The 23315-nt window shown below is 40.0% G+C and overlaps 2 protein-coding genes across 3 annotated transcripts in view; both read right to left on the bottom strand.

Annotated features, from left to right (window-relative positions):
* LOC120566368 (E3 ubiquitin-protein ligase TRIM21-like) overlaps positions 1-15817 on the bottom strand; it is a 104984-nt gene extending 89167 nt beyond the window's left edge. Inside the window, exons 1-3 of one of the 2 annotated variants that reach the window (XM_039812767.1) lie at positions 15648-15815; positions 13238-13520; positions 8674-10055 (exon numbers count right to left, since the gene is read on the bottom strand). In XM_039812767.1, the coding sequence (XP_039668701.1) occupies positions 8689-10055; positions 13238-13508 (1638 nt within the window). In that variant the 5' untranslated portion in view covers positions 13509-13520; positions 15648-15815 and the 3' untranslated portion in view covers positions 8674-8688. Of the gene's footprint in view, positions 1-8673; positions 10056-13237; positions 13521-15647 lie in introns of those variants that run through there. The other variant, XM_039812759.1, reaches the window with a different exon arrangement.
* The window catches only part of LOC120566319 (E3 ubiquitin-protein ligase TRIM39-like), a 503358-nt gene that overhangs the window by 202081 nt on the left and 277962 nt on the right, over positions 1-23315 (bottom strand). The gene's annotated exons all lie outside the window — the stretch shown is intronic.

Genomic DNA, 23315 nt, shown 5'->3' with positions numbered 1-23315 from the left:
ATCTACAATACATGAATATGTAAATTTGTTCCTTTGACTGAACACAAATCAATACCTGAAATGAGATCAGTGATTAGTTTACTCTGACAGGAGAGATGATCAGAGGGGCAGAGTCTTTAAAAATAACAAAACTGGGAGTGAAGTATGGGAAGAGTTTCTCATAGAAGGAGCAGTCAGTGAAGGAGCAGTCAGTAAAGGAGTAGATAAGAGCTGCAGCATCTACGTCATAAAAGGAGACCAGACCCTCTTCATAATCCACAAACACCCCCACCTTCTGAGGCCGAGACTTTAGAGGGAGAAGGACTGGAGGGATAGCCATAGCTTGGTATGCATTTCTATTCCTACACATTATAGTCCAGGAACCATCCTGTGGTTGCGGTGGGAATGTGTACTTCCTGTTGATCGACTCTCTGGCCACTCCTAAATCCCAATCAGTCTTTCCTTTAACTTGAACCTCAAAGTAAAATCTACCTGAAGGAAAACTCTGCTTTCCTAAAACACTAAAAGAATTAGTAAATCTCTCTGGGTTGTCTGGGAGATTCTTCCTCATATCAAAATGATTCACTTGTTTCCCATCATCAGACAGGATGAGTTCAGGATGTGCTGTATCAGGATCAAGAGTCACATCCACTGCATACTGCTGGACCCTCTTCAGCTCGGACTCAGGGAGTCGCTTCTTCATCTCTTTACTGAGTGTCTCCTCCAGCTGAGCCACAGCTTTCACCACAGTCCCCTCATATGATGATGGACGGATGCTGACCTTTGTCCAGTCCTTGGTGGGTGGAGGTCGTTGGATCTTTAGGGACTGGACACTCTGGAGAAGATGGAGGTGGTCTTCAGAGCGTAACACCTGCTCCACCTCAGTGCTTCTCTTCATCAGCTCAGAGATTTCCTGTTCCAGCTCTTTGATGAAAGCTTCAGCCTGTTTTTCTGTTGTTTTCTGCTTCTCTTTGATCGTGTTGATGAGATCATTCAGGCCTCTCTTAACAGACTCCTTCAGAGAAGTGAAGGCCTGAACACCTTCTGCTATCTCTCTGTCTGCATCTTCCTCACTGAGGTCCACTGAGTGTTTGATCTCCTGAATCTTCAGTCGTCTCTTCTGGATCATCTGCTGAATGTCAGCCTCCAGCTCAGCCTTCTTTTCTTCATAGTCTTCTTTCAGAGGAACAACATCATGCATCTTGTGGTCTAAAACAGAGCAGAGCATGCAGACACATGTCTGGTCGGTCTTACAGAACAGCTCCAGAGGTTTATTGTGCTTCGTACACATCTTGTCTTCCAGGTTCTCCACAGGGTCGATCAGCTGATGTCTTTTCAGACCTGACATGGTCAGATGAGGCTCCAGGTGAGTCTCACAGTAGGAGACCAGACACACCAGGCAGGACTTCAGGGCCTTCAGTTTGGTTCCAGTGCAGACGTCACAGGGAACTTCTGGTTTGGACACTTCTTCTTCAGATGACACATTGCTGGCAGCAGCCATAACTACAGGCAGTGTGAGACCTGGTTTGTACACATTTTAGTTTTTACACATTTATACGTATACAAACATAACAGACATTCAGGAGTAGCACAACTCCTTTCCCATTCGTAAAGGAAGTTCGGAAAGACTTTGATTACTTACACAGAAGCATTTAATGTAGAGATGCACCGATTGACCGGCTTTTGACCGGAATTGGCAGATTTTCACGTCATCGGCCATGACCGGAGACCGGCCGGTCAGTCTGACATATGCAGATTTTATGCCGGTCAAATCAACTTGGGCACTCGTGCAACATCAGCATCACACATGCACAAGCAGTGGTGCACAGCTACTCAATCAGCTGTTTATTAAATGTCATAAAGTCGTAATTAAACACGGCTCAGGCAAACAGTCAGCATGAAAACCCCACTCACGTGGGTCCTATGAAATATGACAGCAACAGTTTATCAGAAAATAGCGTTGACTTTGATGAATTTACTGTTTATCAGACCCCAGATGAGACAAGAAGCTAACGTTAGCGAACACTGCGGTACCTCTGCCTCTGACACCCCACTGCAGGAGACACTGTATTAAAAAAAAAAAAAGAGACGCTGGATTCCTCCGACACACTGTATTAACGTTACTGTTTAAAATGCTTTCCAGGTTAGTGTGGATGCATAGCGCTCAAAACCAACATTAAAAACGTAGTAATCTTCCCTCAGTGTTTAGTCTTGTTGTTAAACTGTGTGTAAAATGAGTCGTGACGTTAAATCATCTGTTTCACGTAATGGCTCACTTGGGTACTGTCTATTTGCTGGATTATTCCGAGGTAACCATCGGTAGCTGACGTTAGCAGATAAGCCTGTTGATAGCAACAGTAGTGTTCATATTTGCACAATGACACATAAAGCAAACTTGTTAAAAAAGGAACTACGTTACTGTTGACGTTAAAACAGGCCTGTGTGTGTGTTTTGAGAAATATCGTTATACTGCAAAGCTATATTTATTTTATTTGTAGTTGTTATTTATATATTATGTTATTGCCATTACCTGTTTTCATACATAAAGAAGTTTAGTTTACTAAATATATCACATTTTCTAGTTGGCTATTGGATGTGAAAAGAAGGAAATGGTTCTTCCATAACATTGCACTTTAGATGTGTGTGAATTTCCGACACCAGGAGTAATTTATATTAGACTATTTCATAGCGATCAATTATCTATTAAAAAAAAATCTATGTTCTATTCAAAATGTAAAATTTTCTATTAAAGAAAAGATGAAAAAAAATTATATTTGTGTGTGCTGTAAAGTGGTTGGAAAAAATGAAATCGGAATCGGCTAAAATCGGTATCGGCTGGTCAAACTCAATGAAAAATTGGAAATCGGAATCGGCCTTGAAAGTTTTAATCGGTGCATCTCTAATTTAATGAATGATTACTTACACAGAAGCATTTAATGAATTCTCAGTTGAGGAGAATTTAGGATTACACAGTACAGTGTAGGTGCCATCACAAGATTCTGAAGTTCCTGTCTACCTGAAGGTTTATTTAAACTCATGCTGGAGGCATTAGGTTTAGCTGAACCTTATAAAGACCTGAAAGATATTACAGGCGCCTAAAACAGACAGGCAGAATGTGTTATGTGTTGACTTCCTCCGTGACCTTGGCAGTCTTATCATACAGCTGTTATGTTAGAGACACAGAGCTGAAGTACTTGTTCACCTGGAAAGGTTATGAGGTTATAGTGGCCACTGATCTGAATGAGACCTGGGTACCACTAACTCAACTTACAGAGCATGAGCTTGAAATTCCACTACAGTAATGTTACAACAAATAGAGAATACACTGAAATAAATGTTAATGTTTTTTTATCTATAAAATAGTTTTTTATCTGTTTACAATCTAAAATGATGCATCGTTCATGGCGTCGTTTACAGCTGGAGAATGTGTTGCTGCCGAGTGTACAAGTTGTATCAGCAGGTCACAAATAACAATCTGTTCCCTTACAAGTATTGCGTTTCTCATGTCCATCCACTCTTTCTTCCTAAAAATACAAATTAAAAAGGGTGACTGACCTTGTGGTCCTGAGCTGGTGTCGGACAGACTCTGGACCAGATCCTTCCTGTTGATCATCTCTAAAACCTTCTTGGTCACCTTCAGAGCTCCTTGAAGTTGATAGGTTTTCACCATCACATATTCAGAGATCACATAAAATCAAATAAAGGCTGTCTTGTTGTTTTAGCCTTGCTAGCATCATGAAACAAAACAATACTATAATATAAAAAAGATAACCTCATCATGAAACTACAACTTTAAACTTAACACATCTGATTGGAATGAGTGGAGCACTCCCCCGTAAGTTTGCCCCCCACAGGTATCTATCTTCTATTGTCTATCTGGTGAAGTCTTACTTGATTAGGTTTCAATTTGATTTGAGAACTAAGCTTATCTAATGAAAAGACATTGAAAAGACAGAGTCATTAGCTGGAGAGGCCTGAGGGCACAATGGCAGGAGCATCTGATCTTGACTGAGACAACCCTCCGTTTACCAGCTGTCATGTTGCCAGATTTTTGACTTAAGATTTATATTTATTGCATGATTTCATAATCCCCGCATTTTCGTTGCAAAAAAAGTCACATATATTTTAGCAGAAAGTTGAAAAATGTTGTGTTTACTTCACACAAGAGCAGCCATTTTCCCCTGTTGCCATGGGAACATTATGAAGTGACGTTATGAAGTGACGTTATGAAGTGACGTTATGAAGTGACGTTATGAAGTGATGTTATGAAGTGACGTAATTACGCTACGTGAACATCATCGATAGCAGTGTGTTGGGGGAATCACTGTTTTTTCTCTTTTTCATCAAACCGCAGTTTTTGCAAGTTCTCGCAATTTCATTGCATAAAATTGCATAAATATCCCACATATTCCATTGGACTTTTTAAGAAAACGGGCCGCATAATCAAGGATTTTTGCCTTCAACAATCACAAAAAAACTCTGCATTTTTCTGGAAGGACTGATATTAGGATTATCCTGCTCCAGAAACTGACAGAGACAAACTGCAGGTTTCAACTTGTCCCTTCAGAAACCTCTGGATGTGTTTTTATTCAGTCTATAGTTCAGGATTAAAAGGCTGCTTTGCTGTTAATAATAATAATAATAATAATAATAATAATAAATATATTTTATGTTTTTGTTGAGGATGTGTGTCCACAAATCAAAACCAAGACAGATTTACACTTTTGATGGGTTGAAGTTTGTGACACACCTGCCAATTAAAAACAACTTTTTGCCTTCACACCAAATCAAACCCAGGGAATACAACACGGGCCCCGCCTCCTAAAGGCTCTGAGTACTTTTGTAGAGTCAGAAACAGCTGATCAAGTTTCAGTGAATAAAGTATTCAGGCTGATGGAGAAGTTCTGACTCTCCCTCATATCTCAGCAGTGAAGTCAGCGGAGATTAAAATCTAACTTGTTTCCTGGTGCTGATTAAATCTGACTCAACTGAATATAAAAAGGCTCATTTTGGCCAAAACGTCACACATCATAGAATACTTACTGAGATACTTCAGATCTACAAACAGTTTACAATAGTGCTGAAAGAATTAATCACTGCTCTCATATTAAAGTATATTATGTAGCCCCCAAAATATCATCATAAGTTTTTTCATCAAAGGTGTGTAATGTTACCTGTCAGGCTGCTCCACTGTTAAAGTTACATTCAGATGAGGTCAAAGAGACGTCATACCTTCATCAGCAGACTCTGACAGATGCTGCTGCTGTCTGTGTTCATCTGACTGACATCCGTAACATCGTAACACCTTTATATCCAGAAAAGTCATGTGACGTGAGAGCAGGATCCAGTCACACCTGTAGAGCTCCCAGAGAGTTTTCAGGTTAATTATGTAATGAGGGAGGAACAGTCTAACCTCATAACAACATGTACAAAGAGTTTGACTCCAAGTAAACTGACGTTAGAATGCTGTACATCCAGTGTTACTCCGTCACTTACTATAATGGAGTGCTGTGTTATCAGGACTACATGTTGCTGTGAGTTTTGTTATTCTGGTAATTTGTTGCCACCACAACTGAACCCATTAACAAACTAACTTTATTCTTACCGTGGATTTCCACCAGATGCGTAATGGCTGCGGAACGGCTCCGAAACAGCGGTGGAGTCATTAGGTTTCCATTAAAGTCAATGTGTGTATTTCCACTGGCTGCATAACGGCTGCGTTCCGACTGCGTCCCAGCTCCGGCGGTCCGCAGCAGATACGCAGAGCTTAAATTTTTGCCAGACGCCGGAGAGCTCCGCAGCAATTCAACACACGGCAGATAGTGCGGGACAGGAAGTCGAGCACAGAAACAAAATAAATATCCGGTTAATTTTCAAAATAAAATACACCGTGCTCACAGCGCATCATATTTCTCTGCACTACAGCTTGAAAACACAGCACAGAGCTGTTTCCCCTCTACACCTCTGGATGGAAACAAACTGTTGTTGGTTTTGTGGTTCTATTCTACGTGAATTCGTGAGAACTTGTGGGTCCTCGTGACTACAGCTGTCAGTCATCATGGCCGCAGCCGTTCCGCAACAAATCTGGACCTGGTGGGTATTGACGGACTGCGGAGCACGCAGCAGACACGCAGCGGAGCCGATCCGCAGCCGTTATACATCTGGTGGAAATGAGTTAATCTTCACCTACAAAGAGTGTATATAGTGAAATTAGTTTCTGCAGTTTAAGCCATCCTAAGTATTAGGAGCAGTGGACAGTTAACAGTCGTTTGTTTTGTTTTTTTGATACTAGTGCTAAAGCCACACTTTTAAAAACGGTGCCGGTGCCTGAATCGATACTTTTAAAGTAAAATTAAAGAACGGCTTGTTTGCTGCTAAGGCCATATGGTCAAAATGACATGATTTATTAATAATATAAAAACAATAACTTTTAACAATAACTTATATCACCAGTAAATTGCTGTTAAACAACAAAAAACAACCACCAGATGGTAAAAGGGTATTTTATAATAACTTTGAATGCACCACGAGGCTGGCGATGCGAGTTTCAAGTGAAAGCACCGTCTGTTATTTTTCCAGACAACGGCAGCTGCAGGCTGCTACGTCCCGCGGTTGTAATCCTCTACGGTGAAATACAGTCACACTTTCCCATGTTTACCGTGTTTAATCCAGCTACTAGCTAATGGTAGGCTAATGTTGCCTGCTGTCATGTATAGTGTTAACTAGTGTAACGTGCAGCGATGCTTCTGTTGTAACGTCTGTTTCTGAGCATCAGAGAGAAGCTCAAGCATTTCAGTGGCACCAAAATGAGGCACCGAAATCTGCGTTGCTATGCTGTCCAGTAGTTACGGGTCGTTTATAGGCACCAGTGCTATATTAACACCAGGTTTCGGTACCCAACCCTACAGCTAAAAGCATTTGGGGAGCAACTTGGGGTTCAGTGTCTTGCTCAAGGACACTTTGACTTGGGGTGACAAGGTGGCCAAACTTTTTAGATTGTATACAGAAAAATAAAAGGAGTCAATTCATAATTCACTGAGGTCAATGTTTTCATCAACTAGTAATCAATCATTGGAGGTTAATTAGTTGTTCAAAATGGAAACAAGTGTTCAAGTTATCAAAATAACTATGTAACACTACTAAACAGTTTGACGTTACAGTGGTTTATTCTTGAGGTATTCTTTTTCATTTTTAAATCATTTATTAATAGGAATTTTTACTCAGCTGAGCTGTGTAGACATCCTTTGATAAGTGGAAGAGTAAGAATACTCTACACTACTAGCAGCCCAAACAATTTACCCGACAATTGTAACAAGGCATCATGAAGGTGTATCAGTGTTTGGTTAACAGCACAGCGACTCCATGCTGGTTGTCTCTTTGTGTTGTGGACCATCCAGTGGTCGATCTGTGCCATAACACCAGGAAGTATGTACATTGACGCTTGCTGCTGCACTGCGGTTTTTGTATGGTTTAAATTGCATAAAATAACACCAGCATGTTTTTTCAATATAATTTATTAACTATTTTAATGTGTCTTGACAGGGCTTATATACAAAACCATGATGTTTTTCATGCACCACTTTGACCAACAAATAAAACAGCAGTCATTGTTTTCTAGATCCTAAATCCTAATATAAGCTCCTCCGTAGCCGAGTCAAGTTTCTATTGTTGGTTGCAGTTGTTTTTTTGCTAAATGCAAAATGCTAAATTATATATCTAAGTGAGCAGGATGCTCACTTAGATATATAATTTAATCTTTACAGGGATGTCTGCACCTTTAACCTAACCTAAACTGAAGAAAAAAGAAAAATATATTTGTCTTTGGTTTCATTCTTGAAATAAGAACACTCATCCAGTTTTTCTTGCAGATGTTTTGGATATAGTTTTTAATTTTGAATCACTGCTGTTGGAAACATGTCCTACTGCCACTGCTTCACACACATTAAAAGCACCCAACTGATGAAACGCATCAAAGCTTTAATTTTGAAGCAGTCACAGGAAACACAATGTATTTGTAAAGAAATACAACTTACTTATGTGCAAACCAGCTTTTCTGTTCAGTGTTTGGTGCTCAAGTCACTGCTTACTCAGGCCTTGTGTTCAACAACTGCTTTATTTTACAGTTTTTATTCTACAATCACATATTTACAGATTTCTTTGACTCATAAACCATCTTACAGAATTCATGAAACAAATAAAAAAATGGCCAAAGTGACCATTAATTATCCAAAACACTTTTCACACAAGATAGAAACATCCATTAAATTTGTATACCCAGTATAACGACACATCCTGTGTTCTGTAGACACTATGGGATGTAATAGGCCTAACTCTCAAATGAAGCTTCATGACACAATGAAATATTCAGCAATATGTTTTCTGTGGCTGCACATAATCAACACATTAATTTGATTCACCATGACACACGTTATGTGGACAAGATCTATTTAAACCTCTGTTAAACACAGACATTTATTCAAACTTCCAGGAGAAATCAGTTTTCTAAAGACACCAAATATGTTGAGTTTGATTTAATTTGCAAAGAATTGCTACACATTTAACCATATGATAATAAATCAAAAAAGTGTAAATCAGTCACCACAGGAAACAGATTTTGTAAAAAATAAGATGTAAAAAATATGAATATGTACATTTGTTTATGTACATATGAATATGTACATAAATCAATACCTGTAATGAGATCAGTGATTAGTTTACTCTGACAGGAGAGACGATCAGAGGGGCAGAGTTTTTACCACCATTATTATTACCAGTATGGAAGTATGGGAAGAGTTTCTCAGTGAAGGAGCAGCCAGTAAAGGAGTAGATAAGAGTTGCAGAATCTACGTCATAAAAGGAGACCAGACCCTCCTCATAATCCACAAACACCCCCACCTTCTGAGGAGGAGACTTCAGAGAGAGAGGGACATCAGCAGAAGCTTTGTACTCATTTCTATTTCTCAACGACATAGTCCAGTAACCTTTCTGAGGGTTCAGTGTGATGTTTCCTTTATTGTTGCTCGACTCTCTGGCCACTCCTAAAGTCCATTTAGTCTTTCCTTTAACTTGAACCTCAAAGTAAAATCTGCCTGAAGAGAAACTCTGTTTTCCTAAAACAATACAATAAAGAGAAAATCTCTCTGGGTTGTCTGGGAGATTCTTCCTCACATCACCATGATTCACTTGTTTCCCATCATCAGACAGGATGAGACCAGGAAATGCTGTATCAGGATCAAGAGTCACATCCACTGCATACTGCTGGACCCTCTTCAGCTCAGACTCAAGCAGCTTCTTCATCTCTTTACTGAATGTCTCCTCCAGCTGAACCACAGCTTTCACCACAGTCCCTTCATATGACGATGGATGGACACTGACCTCTGTCCAGTCATTGGTGGGTGGAGGTTTTTGGATGTTTAGGGACTGGACACTCTGGAGAAGATGGAGGTGGTCTTCAGAGTGTAACACCTGCTCCACCTCAGTGCTTCTCTTCATCAGCTCAGAGAGTTCCTGTTCCAGCTCTTTGATGAAAGCTTCAGCCTGTTTTTCTGTTGTTTTCTGCTTCTTTTTGATCGTGTTGATGAGCTCATTCAGGCCTCTCTCAACAGACTCCTTCAGAGAAGTGAAGACCTGAACACCTTCTGCTATCTCTCTGTCTGAATCTTCCTCACTGAGGTCGACTGAATGTTTGACCTCCTGAATCTTCAGTCGTCTCTTCTGGATCATCTGCTGGATTTCAGCCCCTGTCTTCCCCAGCTCTGCCTTCTTTCCTTCATATCCTTCTTTCAGAGGAATAACATCATGGGTCTTGTGGTCTAAAACAGTACAGAGCATGCAGACACATGTCTGGTCGGTCTTACAGAACAGCTCCAGAGGTTTATCGTGCTTCGTACACATCCTGCCTTCCAGGTTCTCCACAGGGTCGATCAGCTGATGTCTTTTCAGACGTGAAGCTGTCAGATGAGGCTCCAGGTGAGTCTCACAGTAGGAGACCAGACACACCAGGCAGGACTTCAGGGCCTTCAGTTTGGTTCCAGTGCAGACGTCACAGGGAACTTCTCCTGGTTTGGCAGCCATGTCTACGTGCAGTGTGAGAGAAAAAAAATACATGTAATTATAAAGACAATTTTTTGTATTTGTTTAAAAACAAGTAGGCGTTGCGGGCGTTATGGAGCCGTGTGTGTGCGTGTGTGTGTAGCTAAGTGTATATGATGGAATAGTGGCATTAGAATGGGCATGTCCCCTGCAAATCTACGCATTTGCCTGTTACTCTTGTTGTCTCCTTCTTCCAAAACAGCCAGGAGTTGAGTTTTTATTAAAACTAAATAATGACTGGTGTGATAACTGCATGCCAAATTAATCAGAGCACACAAGGCAAAATTGCATCCTAAGTTACATCATTGCAAAGGCCAAACTATTAAACTGAGTCCGATTTAGTCAGTCCACATAAAACACACCGCAGCTACATACTTCATGGAGATCACGGAGAACAATAAGGGCAGAACAGCATCATTGATCTGTTTTAACCGAATATTCTCTTTCTACCTCAGCTAAAAACAACAGACCTGCAGCACGTTACCGTGTCGATAACGAGCCTATTTGTAAACTGTAGGCTACCGTCAACATGATTTTCATCTGTTTAAGTGACAGATAGTATGTGACTGCTTTTATTACAGTGTGAACTCACCACAGACACTTGCCTTGTTCATGGATATTTGGCGTTATTTTAAACGAACGGGAAACACCGATGTATGAAACTGGCAATAATCCAAGGTGCCAGATTCGGTTCCCGATTGTTCCGACCCATTTTAACCCCTGGTTTGTACACATTTTGTTATACACATTTAGGTATTACGTACGTATTTACATATATATATACACTACTGGTCAAAAGTTTTAGAACACCCCAATTTTTCCAGGTTTTTATTGAAATTCATGCAGTTCAATGTCTTATTGTACTCTGAAATGAAAGAATAGAACAAATGAACAATTTAAGTTAAAAACGAAATCATGGAATCAATTTATAAACCAAAATGTATTTTACATTTTTGACTCATCAAAGTAGCCCCCTTTGGCAGATATAACAGCTGAACACACTCATGGCATTCTTTCTACAATGGAAATCAAATATTCTTCAGAAAGTTCTTCCCAAATCTCAATGGGGTTTAAGTCTGGTGACTGTGCTGGCCACTCCATGTTTTTAAGCCTACCATCTTGTTCTTTTTTGCTAACGTAGTTCTGGCATAGTTTGGACTTATGTTTTGGGTCATTATCTTGCTGTAGGATGAACCCCTGACCAACTAGGCGCATACCAGAGGGTGCTGCATGGCGCTGCAAAATGCTGTGGTAGCCGTTTTGGTTCAGGGTGCCTTTCACTCTGTACAAATCACCGACCGTGGATCCAGCAAACAGCCCCAGATCATCATGCTTCCTCCTCCATGTTTGACAGTTGATGTCACACACTGAGGAACAATCCTTTCGCCTACTCGACGGCATACAAAAATCCTGCGTGATGAACCGAAGATTTCAAATTTTGATTCATCAGTCCATAACACCTTCTTCCAGTCTTCAGTAGTCCATTGACAATGTTTCTTGGCCCAGGCAAGCCTCTTTTTCTTATTATTTCTTAACGTCTTAGCAATGGCTTTCTTGCTGCAACTCGACCTATCAAACCTGCAGCTCGAAGTCTTCTCTTTACAGTTGAAACTGAGACTTGCTTATTACGACCACTATTAAGCTGTGCTTGAAGCTGTTGACTCTCAGTAACTTGTCTTCTGATTCTGTTGTGGCTTTGGGTCTGCCAGACCTCTTCCTGTCAGAGTTTCCCCCAGTTTCTAAGTGCCTTTTGATGGTGAAGAATACTGTACTCACTGACACCTTGACTTTCTTTGCAATTTATCTGTAGGAAAGACCAACATTTTTAAGTGTTATGATGGTCTGTCTATCTTCCATTGTTAATTACCTTTTTCCCGCCATTTTTATGGCAACACACTACTTTGTGCAGTACAATACTGCTCACCAGGGTATGGTACCACAGTGTGTTCCAGCAATACTTTTACACAAACAGAGGGGGTTGTAAGTAATCCAGACAAATTGGAACACCTGTGGGAATTGGTAGCACCAACTTTCAAAGCCACGATCAATCACCAGAGGCCTCACAATACGATATCATCCCAATACTTATGTCACGATACGATATTATTGTGATTTTAAACATAATGCAATATTCTGCGATATATTGCAATGTATTACCTTTTTTCCAACTTCAGATTTTTCCCAATTTCAAATGATGTCCCGAAAGGACAATTTTGTCAACATCCGTTTTATCTAAAAAGATACATTTCTCTGTGTGTTCATCTCACTTCAATTTTATTGGTGCAAAATGTGATTGTCAAGAAGACAAACTGACCAACACATATATCATAAAAGATCGATACTTGGCGTCTGTGTATCGATACAGTATTGCCACGAAAAATATTGCGATACTATGCTGTATTGATTTTTTCCTCCACCCCTAGGAATTGGTAGCACCAACTTTCAAAGCTTGATCAACCTCCATTGCTGCAGAACAGCTTTACGTTTTTTACCCATTTCTTGTTCCCTGAAAAAGGCCATTTTGTAAATTTCTGAAATGTACACTATTTTTCAGTTTGGGGTAACCTTACTTTTTTTTCAACCTCAGGCAGTTCACCACTTACCTTTGTACAATTTCAAGCTATTCATTGGACTTGAACTGCTAAAATTTCAATAAAAAACTAGAAAAATTGGGGTGTTCTAAAACTTTTGACCGGTAGTGTAAGTATACAAACATAACTGTTAAAGAAAAATTCAGGAGCAGCACAACTCCTTTCCCATTCATGAAGGAGGTTCAGGGAGACTTTGATTAATTACATAGAAGCATTTAATGAATTCTCAATTGAGGAGAATTTAGGATAACAAGGTACAGTGTAGGTGTCATCCCGACATTTTGAAGTTCCTGTCTTTCTGAAGGTTTATTTAAACTCATGCTAGAGGCATTAGGTTTAGCTGAACCTTATAAAGACCTTAAAGATATTACGGGCGCCTAAAACAGACAGCTGTTACTGTTAGAGACACCGAGTTGAAGTACTTGCGTCATTTACAGCTGGAGAATGTGTTGCTGCCGAGTGTACAAGTTGTATCAGCATGTCACAAATAACAATCTGTTCCCTTACAAGTATTGTGTTTCTCATGTCCACCCACTCTTTCTTCCTGAAAATACAAATTAAAAAGGGTGACTGACCTTCTGGTCCTGAGCTGGTGTCTGGCAGACTCTGCACCAGATCATTCCTGTTGATCTTCTCTAAAACCTTCTTGGTCACCTTCAGAGCTCCTTGAAGGTGATAGGTTTTCACCATCACATCCACCGTGTCCTGCCTTTCTGTGTTCTCCAACTTGGCCACTTTGATGCTTTGGTAGCCTTCCAGGATGTCTTGCTGCAGACACCATTTGAATTTCTTAAATTCCTCTTCTTTTAAATCCTCCAAAGTGTTGAAAAGGTCCACTGCCGTCATTGTGGCTTCGTGCTAAAATCAGAAACTTTTGTCAAACTGAAAGAAAACTGAAACACAAATGTATCAGAGCAGAAGTTCTCACTGGCCAACACAGGAGCTGTGTTGATGTGATTTATGTGTAGTTTAGTCAGTTAGAGCTCCTGCTGCTGCTCTGTGGGCTGGACCTAATGTCATTTTGAAGTGGCTCGTTGACGTATGACGAGGTCCTTAAGCTCGAGCTTAAGGACCTCCCGTCGTCCCGGGGCCAATAAAAAAAGGGTTGGGGACGATGAAAATTAATTTTTGGGGCGGATTTGGGCGATTAAAATAATAGAGAGTAGTTCAATGAAAAACTGCATATGTTACAATGAACGGCGAGGTCACCACGAGCATTGACTGTAACAGCAAGGAAACAAACTGCAGGAAAATGCAAAGCAGAGCCAGAGCCTGATCCGCTAGCCTCTGACCTCACGGCAGCTGCAGCTGCAACGGGGAGTCGGTAAGTTTGCTAGCCACTTTAATGGTCGTTAACATTGCTATTAACGTTAAGATAGATAGACAGACATTTATTGATCCTTTCGGAAATTCATCTTGTACCATACAGCTCATCAAATAGACAGACAACAGACCATAGACAACGGACAACAACAAGACCACTAACCCCTCCCTTCCCCCCCGCACAACCACTATACACAATCCCGAATATCTCCACATCATAAATAAAAAATAGCAAAGTGCAGTGTCGTTAGCACCAATGGGCTATCAATAGTAAGGTGCATCATCATCAGTGGCGTTTTAATATTAAACCAACATGCAGTATTATTACACAGAAAGGATCAAGTTATTTTCCCTAATTTATTTAGTAGTGTAATGCTGGTAGGAATGAATGATTTGCGAGCCCGGTTGGTTTGTAAGGACGGCACTCTATATCTTCTGCCTGATGGCAGCACCTCATACGCCTGGAATAGGGGATGTAGCCCATCACCGCAAATAGCTTGTCCTTTCCTCACTACCCTAGATTCGCAGATCGTGGTCAGAGAAATTAACTGAAGTCCAGCAATCTTGCTGGCCATGTTAACTAACTTGTGTAATTTACTTTTGTTTGTCACTGACAAAGACAAGTACCAGGCAATGGAGCAGAAAGTTAAAATACTCTCAACAAAAGAGGTCGATGTGACAGTTAACACTATATAACGAGACAGCAGCCGATGTTTGCATTCGCAGTGAACGTGCTGACGATAACGTTATAACGTTATGTTAACAGTCAAAACTCTGCAACAGCTCTGCTAAGCAACCATCTCAGAGATGAAAGTGTTGACCCTCAAATCAGGTCTGGTGGTAAAGGCCTCTTTACATAAGGGACACTGGCACAAATCACTAATATTCTAGTGATCAGTGTTGCAGTTCTTGCAGAATGTGTGACCACATGGTATGGTGACAGGATCAGTGAACACATCCATTCATTTTGATCTTCAGAATGAAAACGTTCCATTCATCCAGGCATTATGATCAATTTCCAAAAGATGATTTTTTTATTCCTCTTTTAAGTCAACTTTAGCATGGGTTCATAAATTTATGAGCACCACTGTAACTGTTTTCTAAACAGTTAAGGTCATAGACAGCGGGGCTTCTGCTTGTCAGAGCATCGGCACAAGACTGGATTCATCAGGTAACGTCTGTAATTATGACTATGCTGATTTAACTTTGGCTATCAACAATAACAGTCCGTGGTAAGGAAAGAGTAGTATTGCCACTATTTGTTATACATCGACCTGTGATTAGGGATATATGATACCATAGTCAGCTAATCACAATCGGTTGTACGGCAGGGATACAGTAGTGCACAGAATCTCCATGGTTACCACACATTGATCGACTGGCGTTTAATCGCAGAGTGTTGCCTGCTTGTCTGTTCACATGAGGAGTGCTGTAGACCCCAAGGATCCACGCGACTATGTAGACGAGGTGTCGCTCCCCATATGAAAAAGCCTTAAAGCTGTTTAAGTGGGCTACTGTATAGTGGGCCTTCAGACAAAGCCATAGTTATATTGTTACCAATTTCACAATAAATTAAAAGAGTGGAACTTCCTTTGTGAGTAGAGCTGAAGTTTAGTGCTAATCCTGGTTGTAGAAAGTGTAAATCTGATCAGCTGTACTCACCAGTGTTTGGCAGAGACTCTGCTGTGTTGTTGAGAAAGACCTGATGAAGTCAGTTTGAGTTTTCTTTCAGAGAGAAACAGAGTCTTGTCTCTACTGCAGCGTGGCTGACACTCTGACAAACTTAACTTTAATTTCTGGAGTGTGACGTTGTATCTCTCCTCTTTCCAGTGTTGCTCCTCCTCTCACTGCACCTCTGTTATCAGGTTTTATGCCCTTCCTCTTATTTACAGAGTTATAAGGTAATACCAGGGTGTTGTCTGGTTGATATGGAGCAAAGGTCATGCTATAACTAACGAGTTATTATGTTTGTTGAAGCGTTAATGTATCCAAGCTAACAAGGTCCAACATAACATTTCCCCCCACTGCCCCCCCAGGCCAGTAGATCAGGGTTTTACTGTCCCCTTGTTTATTTTTACTGGCCCAGAAGAAAAGAGGTGAAAAAAAACAATTTTCCAAATTGATAATTTATTAATCAAATAAAAATTGTTATGATTCATCATAAAACTAACAAAAAAACTATTCTGCATCTTCAAATATGAGTTCAGTCAATTTAGCTGGATTTGCTCTCTAATAATTCATAGTTATTCTACAGTAATGCTTTTTTATTTTCGTTGAAAGGCCTGAGTGAGGCCATAGTTTCTGCTGTGTTCACTCACTCTTTGTAAACTCCCAATATGGATGATTATCATGAATCAATATTTCCTTTATTGTGTAATCTTTTTTGTGCATGTTATAGGTTTACAAAGTGAAAAAAATTGTGTTTTTTGAAAATGAAACCATGTAAACCTATTCTGATATAATCTCTAAATACAATTATGAACCTAAAAATGAACATAATATGAACACTTTAAGAGAAGACATGCTGATGAGGCAAAGTGTATGACATTGGGCAAATCCATTTCTCATCCAAGATAGCTAGTGTTGCACCTAACGTTAGCACCAAATTACAAAGAACTTACTAGTGACTTTGATTGGCACAAACAATATCACTGGCTCCACAGCTTTGTAGCAGTACAGTAACTTTGTCTCATCATTCCTTTGTGTTGTGATCCATCTAGTGGTCGTTCTGTGTCACAACACCAGTTAGTGGTCTACATGGAGGCCTGTTGTTGCTGCAGTGTAGCAGGAAGTCATGGAGATGTTCTCGGACATGAGTAAGGCTGTCAGCTCTCAAGAAATGTTCAGAGTTTAACGTAATACCCTGCACTTATCAATTATTATTGTTTGACTCTTTCAGAGAGATTATACATATGTTGTCAGTATTGAAATGTGGCTTTCAACAATATTGTCAACTTACTGGACAACATAGAAAAATAAATTTATTGTCAGACGTTACCCGCAAGAAGAAGCTCTGCGGAACAATAGATGAAAGCAAGAAAAATGTCTTAGGTGCTATGGCAGGCCGTTTTAACATTTAATCGAACCACGCTCCTATCTGTAATTACATTTTAGATATTTATAACAGCATTTCTCCTAGTCAAATTATAACTAGTCAGAATGGTAATTTATGATATCAACAATAAAATTCTTACTTACTAGAAATTGTTTCTCAATATATCTACATCTTTGATTGTACTAGTCAAAACTAAATTTAAATCCTTAAAAAGTATAAGTGGCCATTTTAACATTTAGTAGCTAAACTGGATATTTATTGCAGATATCTGTATTTAATTCATCCTACTCAGAAAGAGCTTTCTAGATATCTGCGATACATTTTATAGGAATATGTCCACGTCCACCACTTTTTTGCTAACAAAGCTCTCCTTACTGTAGATTTCCTCCAGTGCTCAAGTCACTCCTTGTGTTCAACAACTGCTTTATTTTACAGATTTCTTTACCATCTTATCATAAACCATCTTACAGAATCGATGAAATAATCAAAAAATGGCCAAAGTGATTAAGGAATAAATATGACCGAATTCTGCTCAGGCTCAAAAGGCCAGCGTTTTCTGACTCCACTTGGTCACTTCTTAAGCTACCTCTGTGTTTGTTGACTGGTAGACCAGAGAATAATACTCAGGATACGCTCAGTTAAATTTAACGAAGCTTTAGTAAATGATATTGCAAACAGAATACAACTCATGCATCATGACAAACAGGTACCCATGCATAAGGACCAGACCCCCTTTAAGACATGTTCTTTCTCGTCCTAATGCCAACAGTCTGTCCAGGAATCTGGTCCCGTCCTATTCTCTGCCCTCTCTCTTAATTCTCTCCAGGTTCCTCCTTCCACCATGGTGTCTGTGCCGCTAATCAGTTGTTCATAGCTCGGACATTCTGTCCCCCGAGAAGATATTGAAATATGCGCAAGCCCTGGAATCACTGCTGTTCTCTCCTCCTCTCCTGGCCTCAAGATTGGTCGTCACTAGTAGATATTATACTGGGTGCATTCTGTTCCAATTGTTTAACAGGAGCAATTCGCTCCTTCTGCAACTGCCTTATCTTACACATGCTAGACAAGAAGAGAGAGCGAGGCCATTCCCATGCGAAGACATTCTATTCTTAACACAATACATTTCTACACCCTCTTTTTCCACAACAAAACACTGTGGAACCTAACAATGATAAGTGTACAATAGACAACTGGGGAAAATTTCATACCCCCTTTTTCCACAGCAAAACGCTGTGGAACCAAAAAATACCTAATTTCTAACCTAAAAGTACAGAAATGCAAGCTACAGCTCATAAAGTAATTATCCAAAACACTTTTTACACAAGATAGAAACATCCATTAAGTATGTTATGTATGTAAAGGCAACTTTGTATACCCGGTATAAACACGACACATACTGTGTTCTGTAGACACTATGTGATGGTATAGGCTTTACTCTTGAATGAAGCATGAAATGTTCAGCAATATAATATAGCTTTCTGTGGCTGCACATCAAAAACAAATAAATTTGTATCCGATTACATAATCAACACATTAATTTAATGCATCATGACACATGTTATGTGGATGATATCTATTTAAACCTATGTTAAACCCACAGGCATTTATTATAACTTCCAGAAGAAATCTTTATAAAAGACACCACATATGTCATGTTGAAGTTTGATTTAATTTGCAAAGAAGTTGCTGCACTTTTAACCATATGATAATAAATGTAATAAAGTGTAAATCAATCACCACAAGAAACAGATTATGTAAAAAACGTAAGATGTAAACTATGAATATGTACATTTGTTCCCTTGATTGAAAATAAATCAGTACATGAAATGAGATCAGTGATTAGTTTACTCTGACAGGAGATATGATCACAGGGGCAGAGTTTTTACCACAAACATTTGTATAGGGACTGAAGTATGGGAAGAGTTTCTCAGTGAAGGAGCAACCAGTAAAGGAGTAGATAAGAGCTGAAGCATCTACGTCATAAAAGGAGACCAGACCCTCCTCATAATCCACAAACACCCCACCTTCTGAGGCCGAGACTTCAGAGACAGATGGACTAGAGGGCCAGCTAGACCTTTGTACTCATTTCCATTTCTCAACCATATCGTCCAGTAACCTTTCTGAGAGTTCAGTGTGATGCTTCCCTTCCTGTCGATCGACTCTTTGGGCACTCCTAAATCCCAATCAGTCTTTCCTTTAACCTGAACCTCAAAGTAAAATTTGCCTGAAGAGAAACTCTGCTTTCCTTAAACACAAACACACTTAGAAAATCTCTCTGGGTTGTCTGGGAGATTCTTCCTCACATCACCAAGATTCACTTTATTCCCATCAGACAGGATGAGAGTAGGATATGCTGTATCAGGATCAAGAGTCACATCTACTGCATACTGCTGGACCCTCTTCAGCTCTGCTTCAAGCAGCTTCTTCATCTCTTCCCTGATTGTCTCCTCCAGCTGAACCACAGCTTTCGCCACAGTCCCCTCATATGATGATGGAGGGCCACAGACCTCTGTCCAGTCCTTGGTAGCTGGAGGGTGGTTGGTGTTATGTAACCGGACACTCTGGAGAAGATGGAGGTGGTCTTCAGAGCGTGAGAGCTGCTCCACCTCTGTTCTTCTCTTTTTCAGCTCGGAGATTTCATGTTCCAGCTCTTTGACGAAAGGTTCAGCCTCTCTTTTTTGTTTTCTGCTTCTCTTCTATTGCTTTGATGAGATTGGCCTGGCCCCTGTCAGCAGACTCCTTCAGAGAAGTGAAGACCTGAACACATTCTGCTATCTCTCTGTCTGCATCTTCCTCACTGAGGTCGACTGAGTGTTTGATCTCCTCAATCTTCAGTTGTCTCTTCTGGATCATCTGCTGAATTTCAGCCTCTGTCTTCCCCAGCTTGACCTTCTTTCCTTCATATTCTTCTTTCAGAGGAACACCATCATGTATCTTGTGATCTAAAACAGTGCAGGGCATGCAGAAACATGTCTGGTCAGTCTTACAGAACAGCTCCAGAGGTTTATCGTGCTTCGTACACATCCTGCCTTCCAGGTTCTCCACAGCGTCGATCAGCTGATGTCTTGTCAAGCCTGACATTGTCCGATGAGGCTCCAGGTGAGTCTCACAGTAGGAGACCAGACACACCAGGCAGGACTTCGGAGCCTTCAGTTTGGTTCCAGTGCAGACGTCACATGGTTTGGCCACTTGTTGCTCTGAGCTGCTGCTGCTTGCTTTCTGTTGAGCTGTCTGAACTGAGCGATCATCTTAGAGATGAAAGTGTTGACCCTCAAATCAGGTCTTGTGTTGAAAACCTCTTTACACATTAGACACAGGTACTGGTCCTTAGTATTTCAGTGTTCAGTGATGCAGTTCTTGCAGAAATTGTGTCCACATGATGTGCTGACAGGATCAGTGAACACATCCAGACAGATGGAGCACAGAAACTGATCTTCAGATTGCAGATAGTTGGAAGCATCCAAATCTACACATAGTGTGAAAGAAAAGGAAAAACATTATTCAAAATATAGGTTATTTAATGTTGCAACTTGTCCTTGCACATTCAGGTCGGGGCTACTGATGGAGCCCCAGTCAACGTGGCTCTTGCATTTTCCAGGATCATTAGACACTGTGTGCATGTGTCGCTAATAAATAAGTTTTGTACCACTTCTTGTGTCAAATATGTGGCACTAGGAAACAAATTAATGAAACGTCATGTTGCTTTGTATCACATGTAGATCACATCATGTAAATTGGATGATCTGTGTCACATACAACTAACTTTCTGTTGTCAGTAGGTGGCACTATGAGTATGACTTAATAAAGGTGTGTAGATGCCTTCAAATATTTGGGGCAGATTGGACTATTTTAATTCAAGTTAACAGCTTCCTGTGTTATGGTGGTCAAATTGTCAGACACAGCACATCATTCCAAAAAAACACAACAGCTTCCCAATTTGGCACCGTGAAGGTCTTGAGATTCTTTTGACCCAATTTGAGATGGATGTGTTGAATCCTTTAGGAGGAATTCCGAAGTGTTTGATACCTGTAAACGGCCAACATCAACGTTCGAGGTATCGACTAATGCTTCACGAATTAGCGTCACATTATTCAAAGGGTTATGCCAACAAAATACAAAATTAATCCAATAAACCCCTCTATACTAGGAGAAAGTCAATAAATACATGAAAAAAACCCACAAAATTCAATATGGATGACTTCCAGTTGGGTGGAGCCAATGAGAGCATTTTGCAAACATGTCCGAAATGATGAGAGCAATGTGTGTCCATCATTTCGTTACTATAAGAGGAACTTTATTAAACTAAGGCCTTCCACGCATAAGGGAGCGCTAAACATACATGAACCCATTGCTGAATATTGTTGCAACGTTCAAAGGTTTTATGTGTGCCCAAAATTAAAACAAAGTCAATTGATGGATGAATTTAGAGTGGACGTGCCACGCCCAAGCCCAAATGTGATATCAGATCAAAATAATTACTAGTTTAAATATGAGTCCAAAGTTTTCATGCATTCTAAAGTCCTCAAATGTGTTTGTAAAATGAAAATGAATGCACATAATCCAAAATGGTTGATTTTCTCTTAGGCGAAAAAATATCAAAATGTTTATTAGTTTGTTAAGATGAGAGCAATGATCCCACCACAATTCATGAAAACCAAAGGAACACCCGAAGCCTCATCACTGCTTAACTTTACAAATTTCACCAGTTCTCCTATCACTAACGTCACCCATCTATGCTCTTACATCCCAGCAGATTATTTGCGTCGCATTACGTTTTTTTGCAAACGGCATTTGTCTTTACAACATTGGTGATGTGGAGCATTTTAGTAAAGAAGAGCGTGACTCGCTCTGAAACATGTTTTAAACGTTTTTAAAAGCAGTTCCACTGTATTGCAGGTGAATGATGTAAACCCTTTGAAACAAAAGGTTATGGATTATAATTCTGTTAATGATGGTGCTGCAGCCTCAGAATGGGAATAGTAGGACTAGGACTTTTTCGCCCCTAAATAGATTATAGGTTCAATACCATTTCACCAGTAATGTTAGGCTATACTTGTGATTAAAAATGATATACACTATATCAGAATATACGCATTTACTCTAGCAACAATTTTCTCTTTTTGCAGCAATTCTTCTCTCTTTTCAAGCGTTCGTGTTTTTTTTTTTTTTTTTTTTTTTCCCCCCCTGTTTGTTTGTGGTTGTTACCATGGTGAATCGTAGAATCATGGCTCTATTCATGCTGCCTTTTTATTGTGGTGGTGCTCGTGCATGAGCTCTGAGTCTAACCCTGATGTCTGAGTTGATTTACCCTGAGATGGGAAACTCTGAGTTTTCCGTTTCAGAACAGCTGATATGAGTTAGTTCAATCAACTCAGAGTACGTTCACGCGTGTGCACCACCACAATAAAAAGGCAGCATGAATGGAGCCTTGATACTACGATTCACCATGGTAACAACCACAAACAAACGGGTCGGCGGAAATACTCATGCGCACAAACAACGAGTTTGAACATGCATTTCGTTAAAAAAGCAAGACAGCGGCTGCTGCAAGAGAGAGAGAGAATTGGTGTGGGAGAAAATTGCTGCTTGAGTCAATGCGTAAGCATTAACAGTGTATTAATTTCATATTTAGTCACAGTTAACTTATGATATTACTGGTGAAAACTGGAATCCTATTACACCTATAATTTCATTTGGGTGTCCAGGGAACACTAGGCCTACAAAGACGTTTAAAAAAAGTTTCAGAGCAAGTCACACTTTTCTGATGGCTCTGCATACAGTGGCTTTACTATTACAGTATGATCTGTATACACACCAATAAAGAAAACTGCCGTTTGCAAAAAACGTAATGCGACACAAAGAATCTGCTGGGATGTTAAAGCATGTCCACGATGGTGGATGTTAGTGATATGAGGACAGATAAAGTATCTACATATCTGATGGACTGTGACAAAATGTGGAAATGAAAATACATTTAGTCGGGACTTAATATCATCTCCTGACGTAAACTCTCTGTGAAGTAATACAGCTTTTTCATCAACGGGATCGTTGACAAAAGGAAATTGACATGGTTGACAAAGAAACGTTTTATAATCTGCCTAACAATAAGTTTTTTTATTCATGCAGATAACAAACTGCATTAAAATGCGCCTGATACAGACTGGATGAATGAGGAAATGAGAGAGAAAAAAACTAGAGTTTCTTGAAGAAAACCTGCTCCCGACCAGGTAAGGTTCACAGACTCAGTTACCATAGTAACTGACTCTGAGGTTAAG

Source organism: Perca fluviatilis, chromosome 1 (genome assembly GCF_010015445.1).
Source record: "Perca fluviatilis chromosome 1, GENO_Pfluv_1.0, whole genome shotgun sequence".
Taxonomy (NCBI): domain Eukaryota; kingdom Metazoa; phylum Chordata; class Actinopteri; order Perciformes; family Percidae; genus Perca; species Perca fluviatilis.
The sequence above is the reverse complement of the archived record's forward strand: the minus strand, read 5'-3'. Positions and strand labels throughout refer to the sequence as shown.